This window comes from Mastigoproctus giganteus, chromosome 2 (assembly GCF_048544385.1).
Source record: "Mastigoproctus giganteus isolate SK-2022 chromosome 2, ASM4854438v1, whole genome shotgun sequence".
Classification (NCBI taxonomy): Eukaryota; Metazoa; Arthropoda; class Arachnida; order Uropygi; family Thelyphonidae; genus Mastigoproctus; species Mastigoproctus giganteus.
In genome coordinates this window covers 116,825,452-116,843,034 of record NC_143576.1, presented here as the reverse complement: position 1 = coordinate 116,843,034, position 17,583 = coordinate 116,825,452, and the positions used below count along the sequence as shown (strand labels likewise).

Sequence of the window (17,583 nt, the reverse complement as noted above, 5' to 3'; positions counted from 1 at the left end):
AAGAGCACAGGTGACAATGTCCGCTTAACTGACAGTGAAATTTTACTATCAAAATACGTAACTTGTTTTTTTTTATTATTATTATTTTTATTATTACACTGGGATAAGTTTGATTACTGTACAAATCAAAAATAATTCCTATGCAAAACCATGCAAACTTCACAAATAGTGTTGGTTCACAACTACCCATCACCCAATATCACTTTTAGGAAACATTTTTGAAATATGCAGCTGAAAAAAAGGGCGTAACAGAAAATTGTGAGAAAAGATACAAATAAGCATTGTCACTACAAAGGATGCTACATGTATTTTCATTTCTTTCTCTGCACAGTATACTTTCCCTAGGATTATTTGTTTGCAAATATCTGATTATAGTATGGAGTGGCCCACTGCTTGAAACAGAAAAATTACATCTACATGCACAAGGTGCAAACATGTTACCTTTTTCAGACTTTAGAATACACAGAAATTCTTGAATATTGGTGTTTCCAGAAATCATATGTAGTATTTCTTTGGCATTTTACCAAAAGACAGAGTTAATTAGCACCTACTTATTGAAATCAGAGAAGAATGCTGTTTTCATATGTTTCTATTTTACAATTTACATTAGCCCGACATATTGACAGACTTGGAAAAGGAGAAATATTGAATCATAAGTAGATTTATGTCCTGCAGAGTAGGCAACTGGTTTCTACATTCTTAAATGTTTAATATAGGTTAGCAAACAGCTCATCCTCACAGAAATTACAACATGAACTAACCAGAGCCCCAACTACTGTGCTAAATTAATGCTAACAGTTTATGTGCGAGTGGTTACTATCACACTGAAACTGGGACTATTAATTTCAGATGTCTAATTTGCACAATATTTTCAAAATTGGGGTAGAGCTGTCCATGTTAGCTTTGATAATACAAAATTACAATTGCTTCTAACACCAAATGACTAATCTCATTTTGCATAAATACTTTCATTGCAGTAATGGAGGAAATATGAATATCTAAAGCAAAATTAATTGTCGTGCTATGTTTTGCAACAGAATAGTGAATAAGCAAATATAAAAAGAAATCAACCCTGAACAAAAACCAGAAAAACCACATGCACCATTATATTACAGCTTAACCAGGAACATTTTTTTCCTGAAAATGTGCCATAACAGATTGACTTTTATTCTAGAGATTAATAAGTATGCACCATGCAAATACTCGTATAGTTTTGAGTTTTCTATAAAATTTTTAGTAGAAAATACATGGGAGTATTTAACCCATTTGGGCTATCCAGAGTTGTCTCGCGACATATAGGAAACGTGCACTACTGTTCTGACATTGCTGTACAATAAATAAAATATAAGTAAAATGAAAGCCAGTCGTCTGCTGCCAGATGTAAGAAATTCCCGAGATATCTCGGGATTTATCTAGCTAATGCAAAATTAGGCAGATACTGTCCAAGAAAATACTTTCAATCCTAAATTTGGAGGTATTATTGTATCCTGAGATATTTCATGTTGTTCAAATTGCTTTTAAAACTAAAAGCGAGATATCTCGGGATAATCGATGAAGAGGTTAAACCAACAAATGGGTGAAAAACAAGTTTGACCACCAAGACTGAAGCACACAGGTAATTCAAATTAAGGGGGAATTCATTTTCCATAGATGCAATGTTAAAAACAGGGGGGTACATTCTCAACAATAAAATTTGACCATAGTAATGTTAAAGGTAAGGAAAATAATAGTTTATGCTGAAACAATATCCAAAGAAATGAAAACAGCCTCTAAAATCAAGCGAATGATAAAGAAATTATGTCATACAAACGTGAACGAACATTCATTCTTCATTTTCATCAGTTGATGAGGAAAATGAAGGAGAAATACAAGCTATCACTCAAGAGACTTGTGGGTGCGATTGCCAATGCTGCTCCAGTGATGATAGGTAAAGTCAAATAATTTGTGTCAACACTAGAAGCAAAACTGAATGACGAGTATCCAGAAAAACAAAAATTGCAATTGTTTCACTTTATTATTAATCAGCAGGTTGTGTTCGAAAATACTGAAAATGGACCACGTGCTCAGGACTGAATTTAATCCGGTCCAGAGGAGTGAATCATTGCCTGCTTGCTCTCCTTCAATACTGTAGTAACTGCATAGTTAATTTATTTTCATTCCTGAAACTTAATGACCCAAAATTTGTTTTTCAGCGTTATAAGTAGCTTTGAAGTGTAGAGGACATGAGAAAGGTTAACTGCAGAAGCTAACCTACAGGAACAATAAACATCTGTGTGTGCTATTGTTTAAGAATATTAAATTGCACTTCTCAAAAACGTTTATATTAATCATCCAATCCTTTCAGGATGGAAGGAACTCCGTGGGTGTTCAAGCCCATTTCAATTATCCTGAAGGCTGTGTTATTACACAATGGAAATATGCCTTCAATACCTCATTTGTATGCCACCCACAAAAAAGAAACGGGAGCCAAAGGGTAGAGAGAGGGGTGATGTCTAAGGGTTGCGGTAAGTGGCAGTGGGCCGACATGGAGAAAATCCTCTTAGGTGTACACTATCAGGTGTGAGTGGCAGATATGTAGTGATTTAAAAGTAACTAACTTTCATGCTTGTAACAAGATATAACCCAAAATTTATTGTTCAGTGTAATTGGTTCCATGAAGGGCAGATGCAAATTAAATTAAAGACAAGTAATTAATTTTTCAACACCCAAAATTGACAATCAATTTTGGGTGTTGAAATCAATTTTTTCAACACCCAAAACAATCAATTTTTATATTCTTAAAAAATACACAGAACCTACTCCAATCAATGTCCATATTTAATAGTACGAACTGAAATAAGTGAACTTATTTGGTTAAATTTAATGGAAAATTGTCAAGCCGGCAAGTATCACACACTTTAAATAACAGAAGAAACTTGAAGTGTACTTACTGTATATTTTTCAGTATGCACTGCAGATTTACAATGGATTACACGAGCCACACTAGAATCTTTGAAAAACTTGCGACACAGCTTGCAGAAGTATCCTGTTACAGCCACAACAAATACTTGTCCTGGGGGAGATAAGTTACCCAGATTTGTAAACGTAGCAATAATAACGTTTGTAACCTACTTAACATTATATAAGAATGTTTGAATGACTGTTAAATAAAACAATGAACACACAAGAACTGTCACTAATCGGCATAGAAAAGCATTTTATTTTATGAAATAAAATCTGGATTCCTAGTTGGCATATTAGAAGTAACACTGCCTAACAAGTTTCAAGCAGGGCTACAATTCTACAAAAAAGTTGGTTACTGGTGAGGTTGAAAGAACAAGCAAAGTACACCGCCTACAGGATGTACTGCATTCAATCAATAATTTCTATAATTCTAATAAAATGGATTTTAATGTCATATACAGTGTGTTCCAGCTTTACTGCCATAATGCAATTTTTATATAACATTAGGGAAAATTTTGTTTCAATAACAGGAAAATTATGCGCAGGCATCCCTCAATTTACACGGAGGCTCAGTGATGGACTAAGGAAAAATCGGGCCCAAGGCAAGGTTCTCATTTGGGGACACATTTGAATGGGTTAAAAAAGGTCTTCTATTACTAAATGCAAAAATACATTTGAACTCTTATTATTGAAGTTGCCAACTGAAATCAAATAGTTCACACCAATATACAACAGAGGCATTGGTTAAGTAACTAAATCTACCTATCTGGAGAATCATTGTGTATACCAGCACCTGGTACAGTTTACACGATAATTCACCAGGTAGCATGCTTTCAAAGATGCTTTGATTGATCGGCATGAAACAAGTGGAACGATATAAATTTATTTAAAATAGTGAAAAAATGTATAATAAAACCGTTTCACGGGCCCCAAAAATTTACAGGTCCTAGGCAGTTGCCTAGTCTGCCTAAGCCAAAACTTATACAAAGTCAAATTTCCACAACAAGTAGAGCATTGTGTAAGCTGGGGGATGGCTATACTTACATTTGAATACAACCGAACCCCCTTTCAATGCAGCATAAAGTTGTTTATAGCATTTTATAATATGCTCCAAATTTCTACAAACTTAACAAAAGAGATTCTGAATCCCATTCTTTTTGGTCTCAGTTTATGGCTGCGCTCTTTGTTAATGAATTTGAGATAATCAAATCTTCATTAATTTTCTCCAATCCATTGAAGTCCTGTGGAGAGTGCAAGCAACCATCAAATACAACAAAATACTACCCAAATAATAAAATTGTAAATTACAAATAATAATACTATCAAAATAATGCCTCAAATGCCAAATACTAAAATATAAGATTGTACAAGCTGCATTTTTATGCCTTAGCTGATGTACTAACAAATTAAATAAACAGTGATAACATAGGTTAGGTCTGTAAAGGGGGGAGGGGACATTTATCTTTATAAATATAACATCAATGATACTCTCCTTTTCTTGTATTATTTTCTTATAGACCGTTACATTTGATTTTACTTTAACCATCTCTCAATCATGATTTTTAAATGTTTCATGTTTTATTCTGTTGCTAGTCCTAGAAACAGCCATTTTAATACAGTTAAAACAATGGGGGGGGGGAGCAAATGCAAATTGTCAAAGAACACCTTTCATTGAAAGCTACTAGTCAATATGTAAGGACTTATGATAATAATAAAGGTTTTAAAAAGAAGACTTGTACAAAAATATATTCAAACTTGAATTATATTTATACCTTTCAGGTCTTGTTTGAATAGCCTTTTTTGATTCAAATAATTTTGTTGCTAATGGTTTCTTTATTTCAAGAATAAATTCTATTATAGAATCCAAACAACTCAAATGTTGCAAAAATTTCGTAATGTTGCAAATGCTGCAGAAAATGAAGTCTTCAATATTTATCCTCTGTCTTCAACGTTTTACTGAAGGCAAACTACCAAGTACATGTTTTAAAGCTGTATTTGTATTTTCCCTTGAGAAAGATTCACATTGCATGGAAAATAAGAGCACTAGGATTATCTTACCACTTGCCAGACTAAAGAAGGATACAGCCTGAACATCAAGCAATTGTACAGAGATCTTCATGCTCAAAATATGCTTCATGCAGTTTCCACTGCAACTACTGAATAACAAAATTTCAAATTTAAAACTGCTCCAAACAACTAAATAACAGTACTGCAGCTATTAATTCAGACCATAAAAACAGAGGACTAAGGGAATCAACTTTTAAGTGGGGGAAAATTTGTTCACAAAATATAATTAATTGGTTGTTGTGACTAGTGTTTGTAGTTTATTTTAAAACACCAAGCCTATATAATATTAAATTTTTATATTTAGTTTTAAATATAAACTTTAAATACCACTAAATATGTAAATTAGTGTCCATCTCTCTCTTTTTTTAATATATCCAATTTAGTTTCCAAAAAAAAGGTTTATTTGGCCGTTACTTACAGTATCACTTAAAATTGGGACTAAATCATAGAATACCCCTCTGAAGGTAAGTCCAGTGAAATGCAGCTGATTGGAAAATTGAATTCATTGTCAAATTTATTATTTTTTTTTTTACCCCAACAGGGCCTCCCTAGCACAAACACCTCATGTGCAAGAATGAATGAGGATCAAAAGCTCGCCAAGTTCAACAAACTCAGTGCAATTCCAAAGGTAATAATAGTACTATGCTGGGAGAAGAAAGCACAACTATGCGGGACTATGCAGAACTATGCGTATAGTACTTTTTATAACATTCCAGGAACTTTAGCAGCATAAGCATTTCTTAGAGTTTAATTAAATCAGACAATAAAAAGGCCTTCCTGCCATACAGTCCATTAAATCACAGTATGACACAACACAACTAGTAGCATAAAGTAGTCGAGGAACACTAATTTTAACCAAAAAACAAATAAAATGAGCAACTTCCACATGCTCAGATTACCATAAGCAAAAGGAATAACTAGATAATGAATTAAAGTCATACCTAATGGCTTGGGCTCTTTTGTCTTCTCACTTTTAGAATCCTTTTTCACTTCAGTTTTATCATCAGCTTTATCCTTATCTTCTTTGTCTTTGTCTTCAGTAGTCTTATCCATATTCTTGTCTTCATCTTTCTCAGCCTTTTCCTCCTCATTTTTCTCCTTAGCTTCCTACAGACAAAATGCCAGAAATAACAGATGTGCACTTTATCCCCAAAGGATGTGTGTGTGTGTGTGTGTGTGTGTGTGTGTGTGTGTGAGAGAGAGAGAGAGAGAGAGAGAGAGAGAGAGAGAGAGAGAGAGAGAGAGAGAGAGAGAGAGAGAGAAGGGGGAAGAAAACAAAAACAAAAAAACAAAAAAAAAAAAAAACCCTACCTCTTCGGTACCACCATCTTCTGCAACAGCCTTTTCTTCAGCATTTTCTTTCTCAGCCTCTTCCTAAAATTAAAGAATTTACTTCAGAGATAACCCATACAGTCTACAAAAATATACTTAGGAAAACAACCTTTGAGAGAGGGAGACCGTGCATACGCACAAAAGATCTAATTTATGCTCACACCTGCTACTTATTCTACCAAATCAGCGTGCGGACGAGGTTAGGCCAATAGCCTAATTACCCATTTGATTGTAGCCGTTTGTTGAATAGTATGATTGCAGCAACACAAGCATTTGTATTTACAATCATACTATTGTGTTATTCCATTGTGCTTCGCCGCAAATTACACGTGCAGTCAGTGCTATGAGATCTGCAAGAAACGACAGTAATCACGCATAATATGCTATCGAAACTGACTAAGCTAAGGATCCCAACAAATTCAATAAATGTAATGAAACCAAATATCTTCGCTTTTGCATCGACGAGAGTTTTATTTGTTCCTTGAAGTTGTTTATTTAATATATTTAGTTTTTCAAAGATATCGGCTAAATAACTCACAAATGCTTTACCATCGACCGTTAACAGATGCTTCATTTCAGGTTTGTCACTTAAAAAGTCACTAATAATATCAAATAGTTCCATAAATCTTTTCAAGCAGTTCCCTTTCGAGAGCCACCTTACTTCAGTGTGAAGTAAAAGTCTCACATGGTCTGCATTTTGTTCTTCACGAAAAAGCTTGAAGAGATGCTCACATTTGGCATTAGCTTTAATAGCATTGACACACTTTATAACTGATTTTAGTACTTCATTAAGAACAGGTTAAATATTTTTAGCTACCAAGTTTTCCCTATGAATAACACAATGCACAAGAAGCATTTCTGGATTCTCATCTTTCATCAATTTTAAGCAGCCATTTTTCTTGCCCATCATATTAGGAGCACCATCTGCAGCAAAAGATGTTATATTTTTCATTGGTATATTATTGTCATCTAAGTAATTTTTTAGCTTATTATATATATATATATATATATATATATATATATATATATCTTTGGAAGTAGTGGTGCTCTCTAATGATTTACAGAATAACATTTTTTCAGCAAAATTACCTTTATCAATGTATCTTACACAAGTTATCAGTACGGCTTCACTATCTCTCAAAGTTGATTCATCCATTTGCACTGAGAATTTTCTTGTTTTCAGCTTTCCAACAAGTTGTATTTCAATATTTTCACTCATTTCATCTATTCTTCTGCTAACAGTATTGTTATTGAGTGGCATAGCTTTCACGTCTTTGTCATCTTCTTCCAGAACTGTTTTAAGAAATGCTGATATTGATGGTTTGATTAAATTCTCTCCTACAGTATGATATTTTCCAGATTTAGCAATGAGTAAAGAAATTTCATAACTAGCCTCAAGAGTACGATTGACAGTTGCAGTATGAGCAATAAACAGACTTTAACGTTGCTCTTTTTTCAAAATTCTTCTTTTAAAGTTTGAAAGTAATTTAAATCTGAATTTACATGAGCATTATTTTGCCTTCAAATGCACCTCAAGGCTTCAATGATTCGTTGGTCAAGCATTGTTGGCATAAAAGACAAAATGGTGACCTTTGATCGTGGATAGCGGGTATGAAGCCAAATTTGAAGTATTCCTCTGAATACTGACAAACTTTTTTTTTTTTTTTTACTTACACTACTCATTTTACTGTGCAACTGAAATAAATAAATATAAGATAAATCAAAAACTAAAAATAAACTAAATTATTTTAATATATCAAAATTAATTATTAGTACGCTTTTTGAATGAATTTTTTTTTTTTTTTTTTTTTTTTGTAGTTGTTGGCGCATCGGCTTCTGTGGCCATAGTGCACCTCCCAAAGTTTTTGCAGTACTGATCCAAGCCCGAGGCGGGATTCGAACCCGCGACCTTTGGGTTGCCAGGCAGTCACTTTACCCACCTGGCTAGCCCGGTCGGCTTTTGAATGAATAAATCACACAAATTACTGAATATGGGCTATTAAATTTGTGGTCTCTGAACAAGCAGATAAGTCTAATTTGTAAATAATAAATACTATAATAAAGTATTTATTATTTACTATTATGTGACATGCAGATATCTTCGTTATTGTAGTTTTAGCACGAGTAATAAATATTTGTATATTCGAATATATGCATGTTTATATATTAGAGTGTGAAGTTTATTTTTCACCTGCAAATTCGAGTTTTTGGACCATATTTGCTTATTTACTAAGACCACAGAAATATACATATAGAAATATAATATCTGTCATATACATATACAACAAATACATACCATTGGGTATCACGGTTCTTCATTAATAATAATTCTGTGCACAGACAAAGTAATTTTTTATTTTAATCTGGGATCACCAAACCTATCCAAATGTACAGCCATGATGCCCAAACGAGCGTTTGTATGAAAGGAATTACATATTTCATATAACATGCGGAGTTTGCGGTAGGCTACAGTAGACAGCCACTTTGCTTGTGCATGCCATAAGCAATCGTCCAATACAGTACTTACTATTCCTTCACTAGGCATAGCAAGCAATACTCTCTGAGCAAACTTTAGTTGATATCACTCCAAACTTTCAAGTGCAGCTCTATAGAAAGTACAACATTTAACAAATGCTTATTTCAAATTGAGATACCAACAATTCTTCTTTTGTACAAGTTAAATCATAGGAGGCAGTTGTTTTAAACACTAGATGAGCAATTTTTGAAGTTTCCCTGTGTGGGGCATGGGACCTATGTTGGGAAACACTGATTTAGCCCCTTCATTAATGTCATTTATGAAAACACAACAGTGGTTTCAGAACCGATCATTTGGGAAACCTATTGTGTTATTCCATTCATCACAGCCCTCGGCCTCCTGTGGTACAATCTGTTAGGATCTCACATGTGATCCCAAAATTTTTAAGCTCAGGGGAGGGGAAAAAAAAAAAAAAAACCTTGGTAAAATTGATTGTCACACTTGCTATCCAATTCAATCCACAAGCTCTCATCATGATCTGATCTGTAGTTCTCATTTTACGTTTACTTATAACTGCTTTAACATTTTAAGCTGGTGAGCATAAGTTCTGAATCTGGGAAAGCCTGTCAAACTCTGGCTACTTTCAATAAGAAGCACGACCCCCCCCCCTCCCTTGAATGCATTAGGCATGCTGTAGTGAAACTTATCCCCATTTCTGGGTGATAGCACAGCACATTTCCATTAGCCTTGTTATATCAATGTTACATCACACTTTTATAACACTAGTTTGGTGGTACAGTGCTCTTCAATGAGTAACTTTAGTTGTATTACTTTTCAATTAATGCATGCACATACACATATGACAGTTTTTGAAAGTAGTCTTACAGATAAAATTGATAATGCACCTGTTATGATAGGCCTAAAAATTGGAGCAGCATGAATATTAAAAGAATAGATTGAGAATTTTGTGGAAGTAAGATATGGCTAAAAGGAAAGGCAGACTTAAATATTTCAACTCATGTTAGCGCCACTGAAGTAAAAACGATTTTGAAGCAAGTGAACAGACAAGGTTTATTCCACTGTGCACACATTTTCAACATTTCGATCAATATACAAGTATAGCAGTGACAGCCACCTGTATATTTATTTAAATAAAACAGGTGTGATGAGAGAACACTTAGTCCTGAATTTCTGTGCGGGAGGAATAATTCGGGGAAGGCAGCTTGGTATTTTAACACTTCCCCTGCATCATTTCTGATCATAAAGATATTCAGCAGTGAGAAGAGGGGAACCCTTCAAATTGTTTTGGTGAAATTCAGATATGCTCCTTTTAGCCAAGTATAAACAGCAGACCAATTATATAAACAAAACTGACTTAACATATCTAAAGGGTAACACTGTCAAGAATAATTCTTTGAAGCTATAATTAGCTGGTATCTTAGAGAAGTCAAACAGAAATCCAGAAAAATCCAAGATAAGTTACTGTTCGCAAGTATAATGAATAAGTAAAAATTCTATAGCTATATCTCAATAGCACTGTTTTGATTTCAAATGTAATTTTTATTTTCTTCCAAAGAGTTAAATGTTACCACTAAAACTTCTTCTTCAAGTCCTCCCCAAAACTTGAAATAAGTTACAATTCTCCCAAAGTTGCACTATTTCAGAGTTGTTTCTCTCCTCACTGAGAGAGCAGAATCTAAGAGCTGAACATCAGTGTCACCCAAAAAATTTAATTCTGCAAAGCTAAAAATATTGATAAAATTGCACTGAGTTTAACAGATACTGTCAGAAGAAAGCAGTGAAAGTAAGCAATATTTGTTCTGAATCACACCTAGGTACACATTAAATTTACATACCTGACACAATTTACATAGAATTTCTAGATAAAAATAATGCTGATAACCTATTTTTAATCAGTCTAAAATAAGTCTGTCAAATGAACAAACCAACTCCATAAAAATCACATAAATGAATAATTTATAGCAATAAATTCAATAAAAAAAAAAAAAAAACTTCACTCAAGGTTTGTGCAAATAACATGTTTGACTGTAATTAACACTATTTTAAATATTTTCATTGATGCTAATGCAAGAAAAAGGCATACATAAACCCAAAAAAAAAAATTCTTTGTATATGTTTAATATGGTCATCATTTGGGTCCACAAAATGTAGTTTCTGGGCAACACCAAGCAATGCAGAATACCCCAGAAATATTCGGTCCTGAAGCTCCGGAGACCTGTTTATTGTGAAATGCCTTAACCTTTACGAATCCCCAAAAAGGCTCTAGTGATTAGTCTCTAGGTTAAATACAAGGAAGTGGTAGCCATTCCATCGACGTCCACCGTCCGATCCGGGACTTTGTTTCAAATCTCACAGACAATATTTTTGAGGTAAGCTCAATCCTGCATAAAAAGCAAATTTGAAAACTACTGGACTGATTAATTTAATAATTTGTCTTCTACCAGTCTTGGATAGATTTGTTTTGTCATAGTCTACGCAGCAAAAAAAAAAAAAAAAGTTAAAGGACACACCTCTCCAAATTCCAGCCCAGGACTGCTTATTAAAGAATGGGGTTGTAGAGAGAACAATAAACAATTATGGTGATTAACAGTTCCATTTAATTTAAATGTAGCTTCATCAGATCTTGAAACACTGTCAACCCAGGTTTTTAATATTTGTGGCCAAAAACCATTTTGCATTATTCCAATCTTCTATCTCACAGTTGTCCTCCTTGAATCTTTGTAGGAACAAGGGATGATAGATAAACCCTTATATTTAAGCTCTTTTAAGATTCTATTTAAACTGGTTTTTAGGTTTCTTAGTTCCAAACTAATATTTTTGGTATTTTGATTTCTTCTCTTACAGGTTCCAAAACAGCAGATGTCTTTCAGATACAAGGTTTTGGTAAATTGTGCACTCTTTCCACTTTATTAAAGTCTTTCCACTTTATTAAATTTGGTTTATGGTGTTCTGTGGGTGGTTTATGTCCAAGAAAGTTCTTGAACTAGCTTGCAACTGCTGCAGAATTATTCTGGAAACTATAACTTATATTTTAATCAGAAGTTATTTCAAAATAGCTTCCTTATTTATTTAACACTCTGTATTTCCAACTGCACCAGCAGTCAGATATACAGTGGTCCATAATTAGCAAAGGATTAAGAGTTTAATTAAATCATAGACACAGAGCAACCAACATCCGACTTTTTTCAAATCTCACAGACAATATATTTTTATGGTAAGCTCAATCCTGCATAAAAAGCAAATTTTAAAACTGATACTGGACTGATTAATTGAATAATTTGTCTTCTACCAGTCTCGGATAGCTTTGTTTGGGACCCGACAAAAAAAAAAAAAAAAAAAAAAAAAGCTCAAGGACCCACCTGTCAATTCGGCCCATTTGTATTTATTGTATTGTATTTTCAGTCCAGGACTGGAAATACAATACAATAAATACATACCACTATCTGTGAAGCCAAGGTTAATTACTTGATGGCACCCAGCAGACCCCCTGAAATTAACATGGGTTAATTTCCAAGCAATTTGTCCTTCATTGGACATCACAGCCTCCTCTCTGTTAACATGTCTAAATGTTATATATAAAAAAAAAAAAAAAAAAAGAATTCCTGTAAAGGAACTGTCATACCTGTTCTTTTTTCTCTTCGATTTCTTGAAGCCGCTAAAATTAAAAACATAAGAATATCAATATTAGCACAATGTTAAGAGAAAAATTTGCAGAAAATTTGATTCAACAATACTAGTGAAATATTATATTCTAGTGCACTGGAGCTTATTAGTGGAAAAATAAAGGGAGAAAAACCTTACGGTACAACAAACTATAATACATTGTGAGAAGCAAACAGCATATACAGGCAACTTTCGGATTACGAACATTCACTATAATGAATGTCACAGTTCATTCAAAATTTTTTTTTAAAGTTGCCAATAGTTAGTTCCTTATAAAAATGAAATGCCAAACGTATCTAACTGTAAGATTTAAATAAATAAATCTTTATTTCAATAATTATCAAAATTTATTATTTGATAATTATAATGAACTGTTCTTGGTTAATAAAACTAATCTGGCCAGTAAAAAAAAACTGGTTCGTTTACTTGTCTAGCATGCTACAGTGAGCATTTTTGAAGAAAAAAGAAATTAACTGTGCAATCTTCTATAAAAAACACTTTAATAAAGTAGAAACCCAGCTGTTTCTTCATTACCAGACAACCTTCCATTTAACTCATCTGCACCTAGTGTCACTTATAAGGAAAATATTGAAATCTGATGAAGATACTGACAAGTAAAAGTTGAATACCGTACATATATGTTAGTACTCATTTTCTTTATTTCTATTTTGTAATTCTTTGTTTTTAATTATAATAACAAGTAAGATATTTGCTTTTTTCCATTCTTACGTTACTTATTGTATATAATAAACGCATACATAAATTATAATAAAGTGTATTGTATAGATAAATGTTTAGTACATGGTTTTAATGCTTTAGAATGGCTAAAGTATACAATACGTGTCGTAAAAGCTAAGGAATGCAAGATACACATAACAAATGTCATGGAATGGAACTCATTCATAAATCGAGTTGCCAGTATCTCTGGAAATCATATAGTTCCTATATATATTAGCTTGCAGACTCTCTATGCCATTACAAAAAATAAAGCAGAATTTCTCACTTCTCAAACTCATACGAATATCCAAAAGGAACACAAATTGCACACTTTGTGCAAATGAATGTCTTGCCAGATGTATTAAACTCTGACAGTAGGTTAGATAATCTTGTAATAATTGAGAATAAAGTGAAATTGAAGATAATCATAAGAAAAGAACCTGGGGTGGATGGGGTCTATCCAGTTATATTAAAGGAGGCAGCAAAGGAAGTAAGCAAACCCTTAGTCATAATTATGAGAGCTTCCTTGGACTCACGCAAGGTACCCATGGACTGGAGATGTGCAAATGTGATCCCAATCCACAAAGGAGAATCAAGGGGAGAGACAGGTAATTACAGACATGTTAGTTTAACTTCTGTTCCAGGGAAATTAATGGAGGCACTGGTTAAAGAAGCATTGCAGGGCCATCTAGACAAGACTACAGTTATAGCTCGGACACAGCATGGGATTGTTAAAGAGAAATCTTGTCTGACCAATTTGACTGGATGCTATGATGTAGTCACAATGGCACCAGATGCAAAGAATAATATTGACATCATATTTTTGGATCTTAGAAAGGCTTTTGATACTGTTGCATACCGAAGACTGCTGCACAAATTGGAGTATTGTGCCATTGCAGGCAAATTGCTGGTATGGATGAAGGAATGGTTCAGAGGGAGAAGACAGAGTGGTAATCAATGGACAGTTGTTAGTGGAGTCCCCTGGGGTTCAGTGTTCGGCCCATTGTTGTTTTCTGTATTTATAAATGATATTGACGGTGGTATCCCAGGCTTAATGTCCAAGTTTGCAGACGATACAAAGTTCAGCAGGGTTGTTAATGACACTAATCACAGTACGCTACTGCAACAGGATCTAGAAAAGTTGAGCAGCTGGACTGAGAGGTGGCAAATGAAGTTTAACATTGACAAATGTAAAATACTCCAGATGGGAAGCAGTAACCCCACAGTAATGTATCAACTCTGGTACTGCACTGACAGTGGTAGAGAATGAAAAGGACCTGGGGTGAATTTTGCAGGCAGATATGAAGTTTACTGAGTAGTGCAGACAGTCAGCAAGAGTAGCTCATGGTGTCTTGTCAATGATATACAGGAATTTTTCTAGCAGAGATAATGTGATTATCCCCTTGTATAAGGGCCACACCTGGAGTATTGTATACAGGTCTGGAGGCCTCATTTTAAGAAGGATGTAGAGCTGTTGGAACGAGTACAGAGAAGTGCAACAAGATTAGTGAATGGAACAAAGGGTTGCTCTTACAAAGAAAGGGCTTAAGTTTTGCAAATTACAGTGTCTGGAGACTAGGTACCTGCGAGGAGATCTGTTTGAGCTGTATAAAGCCTTGAATGGTTTTAGCATGCTCAATGCTGATGGGATCCTTCTTCTTGCTCAGAATAATTGCCAGAGAGTGTATAATTCAAATTGAGAAAAGACAGTTGTAGGATAGATGTGTGGGAGTTTGCCTTTAATCAGCAGGGAAGTTAATTGCTGGAACAAACTTCCATCTGTCGTAGAAGTTAATAGCTTAAACAGATTCAAGCCAGAACTAGACAAACATTTGGAGCGAATGGATGGATAAAATGAGAAGGGTGTGTGTGGGTTTTGGGCTGATGCTATATAAGCTTTCTAGCATCATGTGCCCTTGCTAATAAGTATTAGTGATAGCTCTGAAGAAAAAAATTAATAAAATAAATAAATCTGTGTTGCTATCTTGTGAAATTAGCAAGTAAGAATAAATGCTTGCCTTCAATATTAAAACAAAATCTCAAACATCAGTGAAAAAGAAAGATAATGCAAAGTGTGTTAAATATATTAGTCATGCTATACCAATACACAATTAGGTGTATTGGTATAGCATCAGGAATGTTTTTCTGGATACTTCACCAAAGATAAAGATTAATGAGAACACCATTATAGGAGAACTTTTCCACACTATACAAACCAAGTTAACTTCCAGTGCTTATTTAGGAAATTGATACAATTGATAAGATCAGAGCATATAAATATCACAACTGGAATTTAAAATGTTTATTCAGTATAGGAGTTAATCATTTTAAAACATAGGTCCTAGGAATTCTAATCTACAAAACAGCTCCAAGCTGATGGGATTCTTCCTTGTATTCCCCTACTCACATAGAGCATAGATCGAATTGAGGAAGGGTGGCTGCAGAATAGATGTGCAAAAATTTTCCTTTTGCCAGTGAGTGGTATATTCCTTTCATCTGTTGTCGTGGTAATTGATAGCTTAAATAAATTCTATACTAACTAACTATACTATTTGAAGGAATGGATAGGTGAAGGGGTTTTTTTCTTTTGGATGAAGCTTGCATCATATGCCACTACTAATGATAATATTAAGACTCCTAATAAAAACATTTGAAAGAATATTCAAGAAATCTAAAAAAACTTACCCTTTCTTCTTTCACACGGGACTCAGTTGCACACTCGTCATCATCTGAGCCAGACTGTAAGTTCTTCAAATAATGGAATTCTGCTGATTTCTACAAAATACAATTTTCAGCATTACTATTTTATAATCTTATTAACTACATGAAATTAGAATCAGAACTCACTGTTCATAACATAAAATGAAAGAAGCAGCAATGCTTATAATTAATCCTGCACAAATGGATTTTCTTGACATTCGATTTGTAATGTACCATCATACAAACTAGATTAAGTTTTTATTACATTTAAGCTCGTATTATTATCATAGACAAATTCTGAATGTCAAGTGTATTGTCTATGCAGCTGTTCCAGTGGATGAAGTTCTTGATCAGAAAAATGACACAATCAAATTCTTTTCCCTTAGCACAGCAACTCTGTCCAGCAGTAATCCAGATTTTTTGGGCTTAATAAATGACCAATGATTTTAATTCAATTCAAATCACTTCTGGAATTAGTGCAAAAAAGAGTGTCTTTGGCCTCTTTAGCTCATGAATCCTTGTTAATAAACTTATCAAAGTTATTGCTTTTTCCTTTTGCATTTCTAATATACTAAATCACATTTTGTTTGTTTTTTTTTTTTTTTTTTTTTTCCGCCTAAAATAAATATCCTAAATGCAGCTGACAGGGCTGGCTGGCGGTTGTAGGTTTTAAATGCATCTGCAGATTAGGCCATATGTAATGTTCTGTAAATGGCACAATATGGCCTAAGTTGAACCATGCTACCATCCCCCAAGGACCGACTAAGTTCTTTCCATCATTAAAAGGAGTTGAACCTGTCTTTTGCACTTGATGTGAGGTGGACGGTGATTGTGCGAACTGTGCTACACACAAGGGTGCACAAACAACTTAAGTATCAATATACAGCAAAGCTGCAATAATAGCAGACATTTATGGACTGATGTCCTCGTCTCAAATATATACTGAGAACATACAAATTCAGGTAGGCAACTGTTTTGTTAAAACTTGCATCAGAAACAGATGAATCATATTCATTAATTATGATTGCATTAACCCAGCTGGGACTGGCAGAAAGGGACTATCATTCTTCATGCAAATAGTTAAATTCTTCCTATAATTACTTAACAGTTTCAGCCACATTCAGCAATTTCCTCGTTTTGTAGGTAGGGTATATTTGCATTTTCAATCAAGAATGATTAACTTATCATTGGGTAATATACATTAATATTTTATTATGACTATGGAATCAAATCCTAATATCTTCCCAAAAAAAAAAAAAAAAAGTGAAACTTTGGTGTTGACTTGACTGTTCCCTTTGAGTATCCAAAAGTATAAATTTATGTGGGTACGGAACTAGTGGCAAATAGATCAAACCAGAAATTTTATATTTGTATTAATACAAAGATCCAATTATAAACTTTCACTATCTGCCTTCATTAGCAACTGAAGTTCCAGTGGACAGAGTTTGCTCTGTCCACTGGAACTTCAGTTGCTAATGAAGGCAGACAGTAATGGCAAGACATTTTATGCACAAAAAAAAAAAAAAAAAAAAAAAAAAAAACTTAGTAATGTGCAGGCTGCATTTTATTTTAAGCATATTCAATTATTGAATAACATACTGGGTATCAACTTGGGTTGCAGTACTTTCATACTGACTGCCAGTGGTGGCTTAGTTTAACCTTCA

The 17,583-nt window shown here is 33.9% G+C and overlaps 1 protein-coding gene across 1 annotated transcript in view; it reads right to left on the bottom strand.

Annotated features, from left to right (window-relative positions):
* The window catches only part of LOC150089518 (uncharacterized), an 80,474-nt gene that overhangs the window by 16,880 nt on the left and 46,011 nt on the right, over positions 1 to 17,583 (bottom strand). The window contains exons 7-11 of the mRNA XM_090390012.1: positions 15,905 to 15,994; positions 12,462 to 12,494; positions 6,322 to 6,384; positions 5,952 to 6,117; positions 2,931 to 3,052 (exon numbers count right to left, since the gene is read on the bottom strand). Of these exons, the coding sequence (XP_090246138.1) occupies positions 2,931 to 3,052; positions 5,952 to 6,117; positions 6,322 to 6,384; positions 12,462 to 12,494; positions 15,905 to 15,994 (474 nt within the window). The remainder of the gene's footprint in view (positions 1 to 2,930; positions 3,053 to 5,951; positions 6,118 to 6,321; positions 6,385 to 12,461; positions 12,495 to 15,904; positions 15,995 to 17,583) is intronic.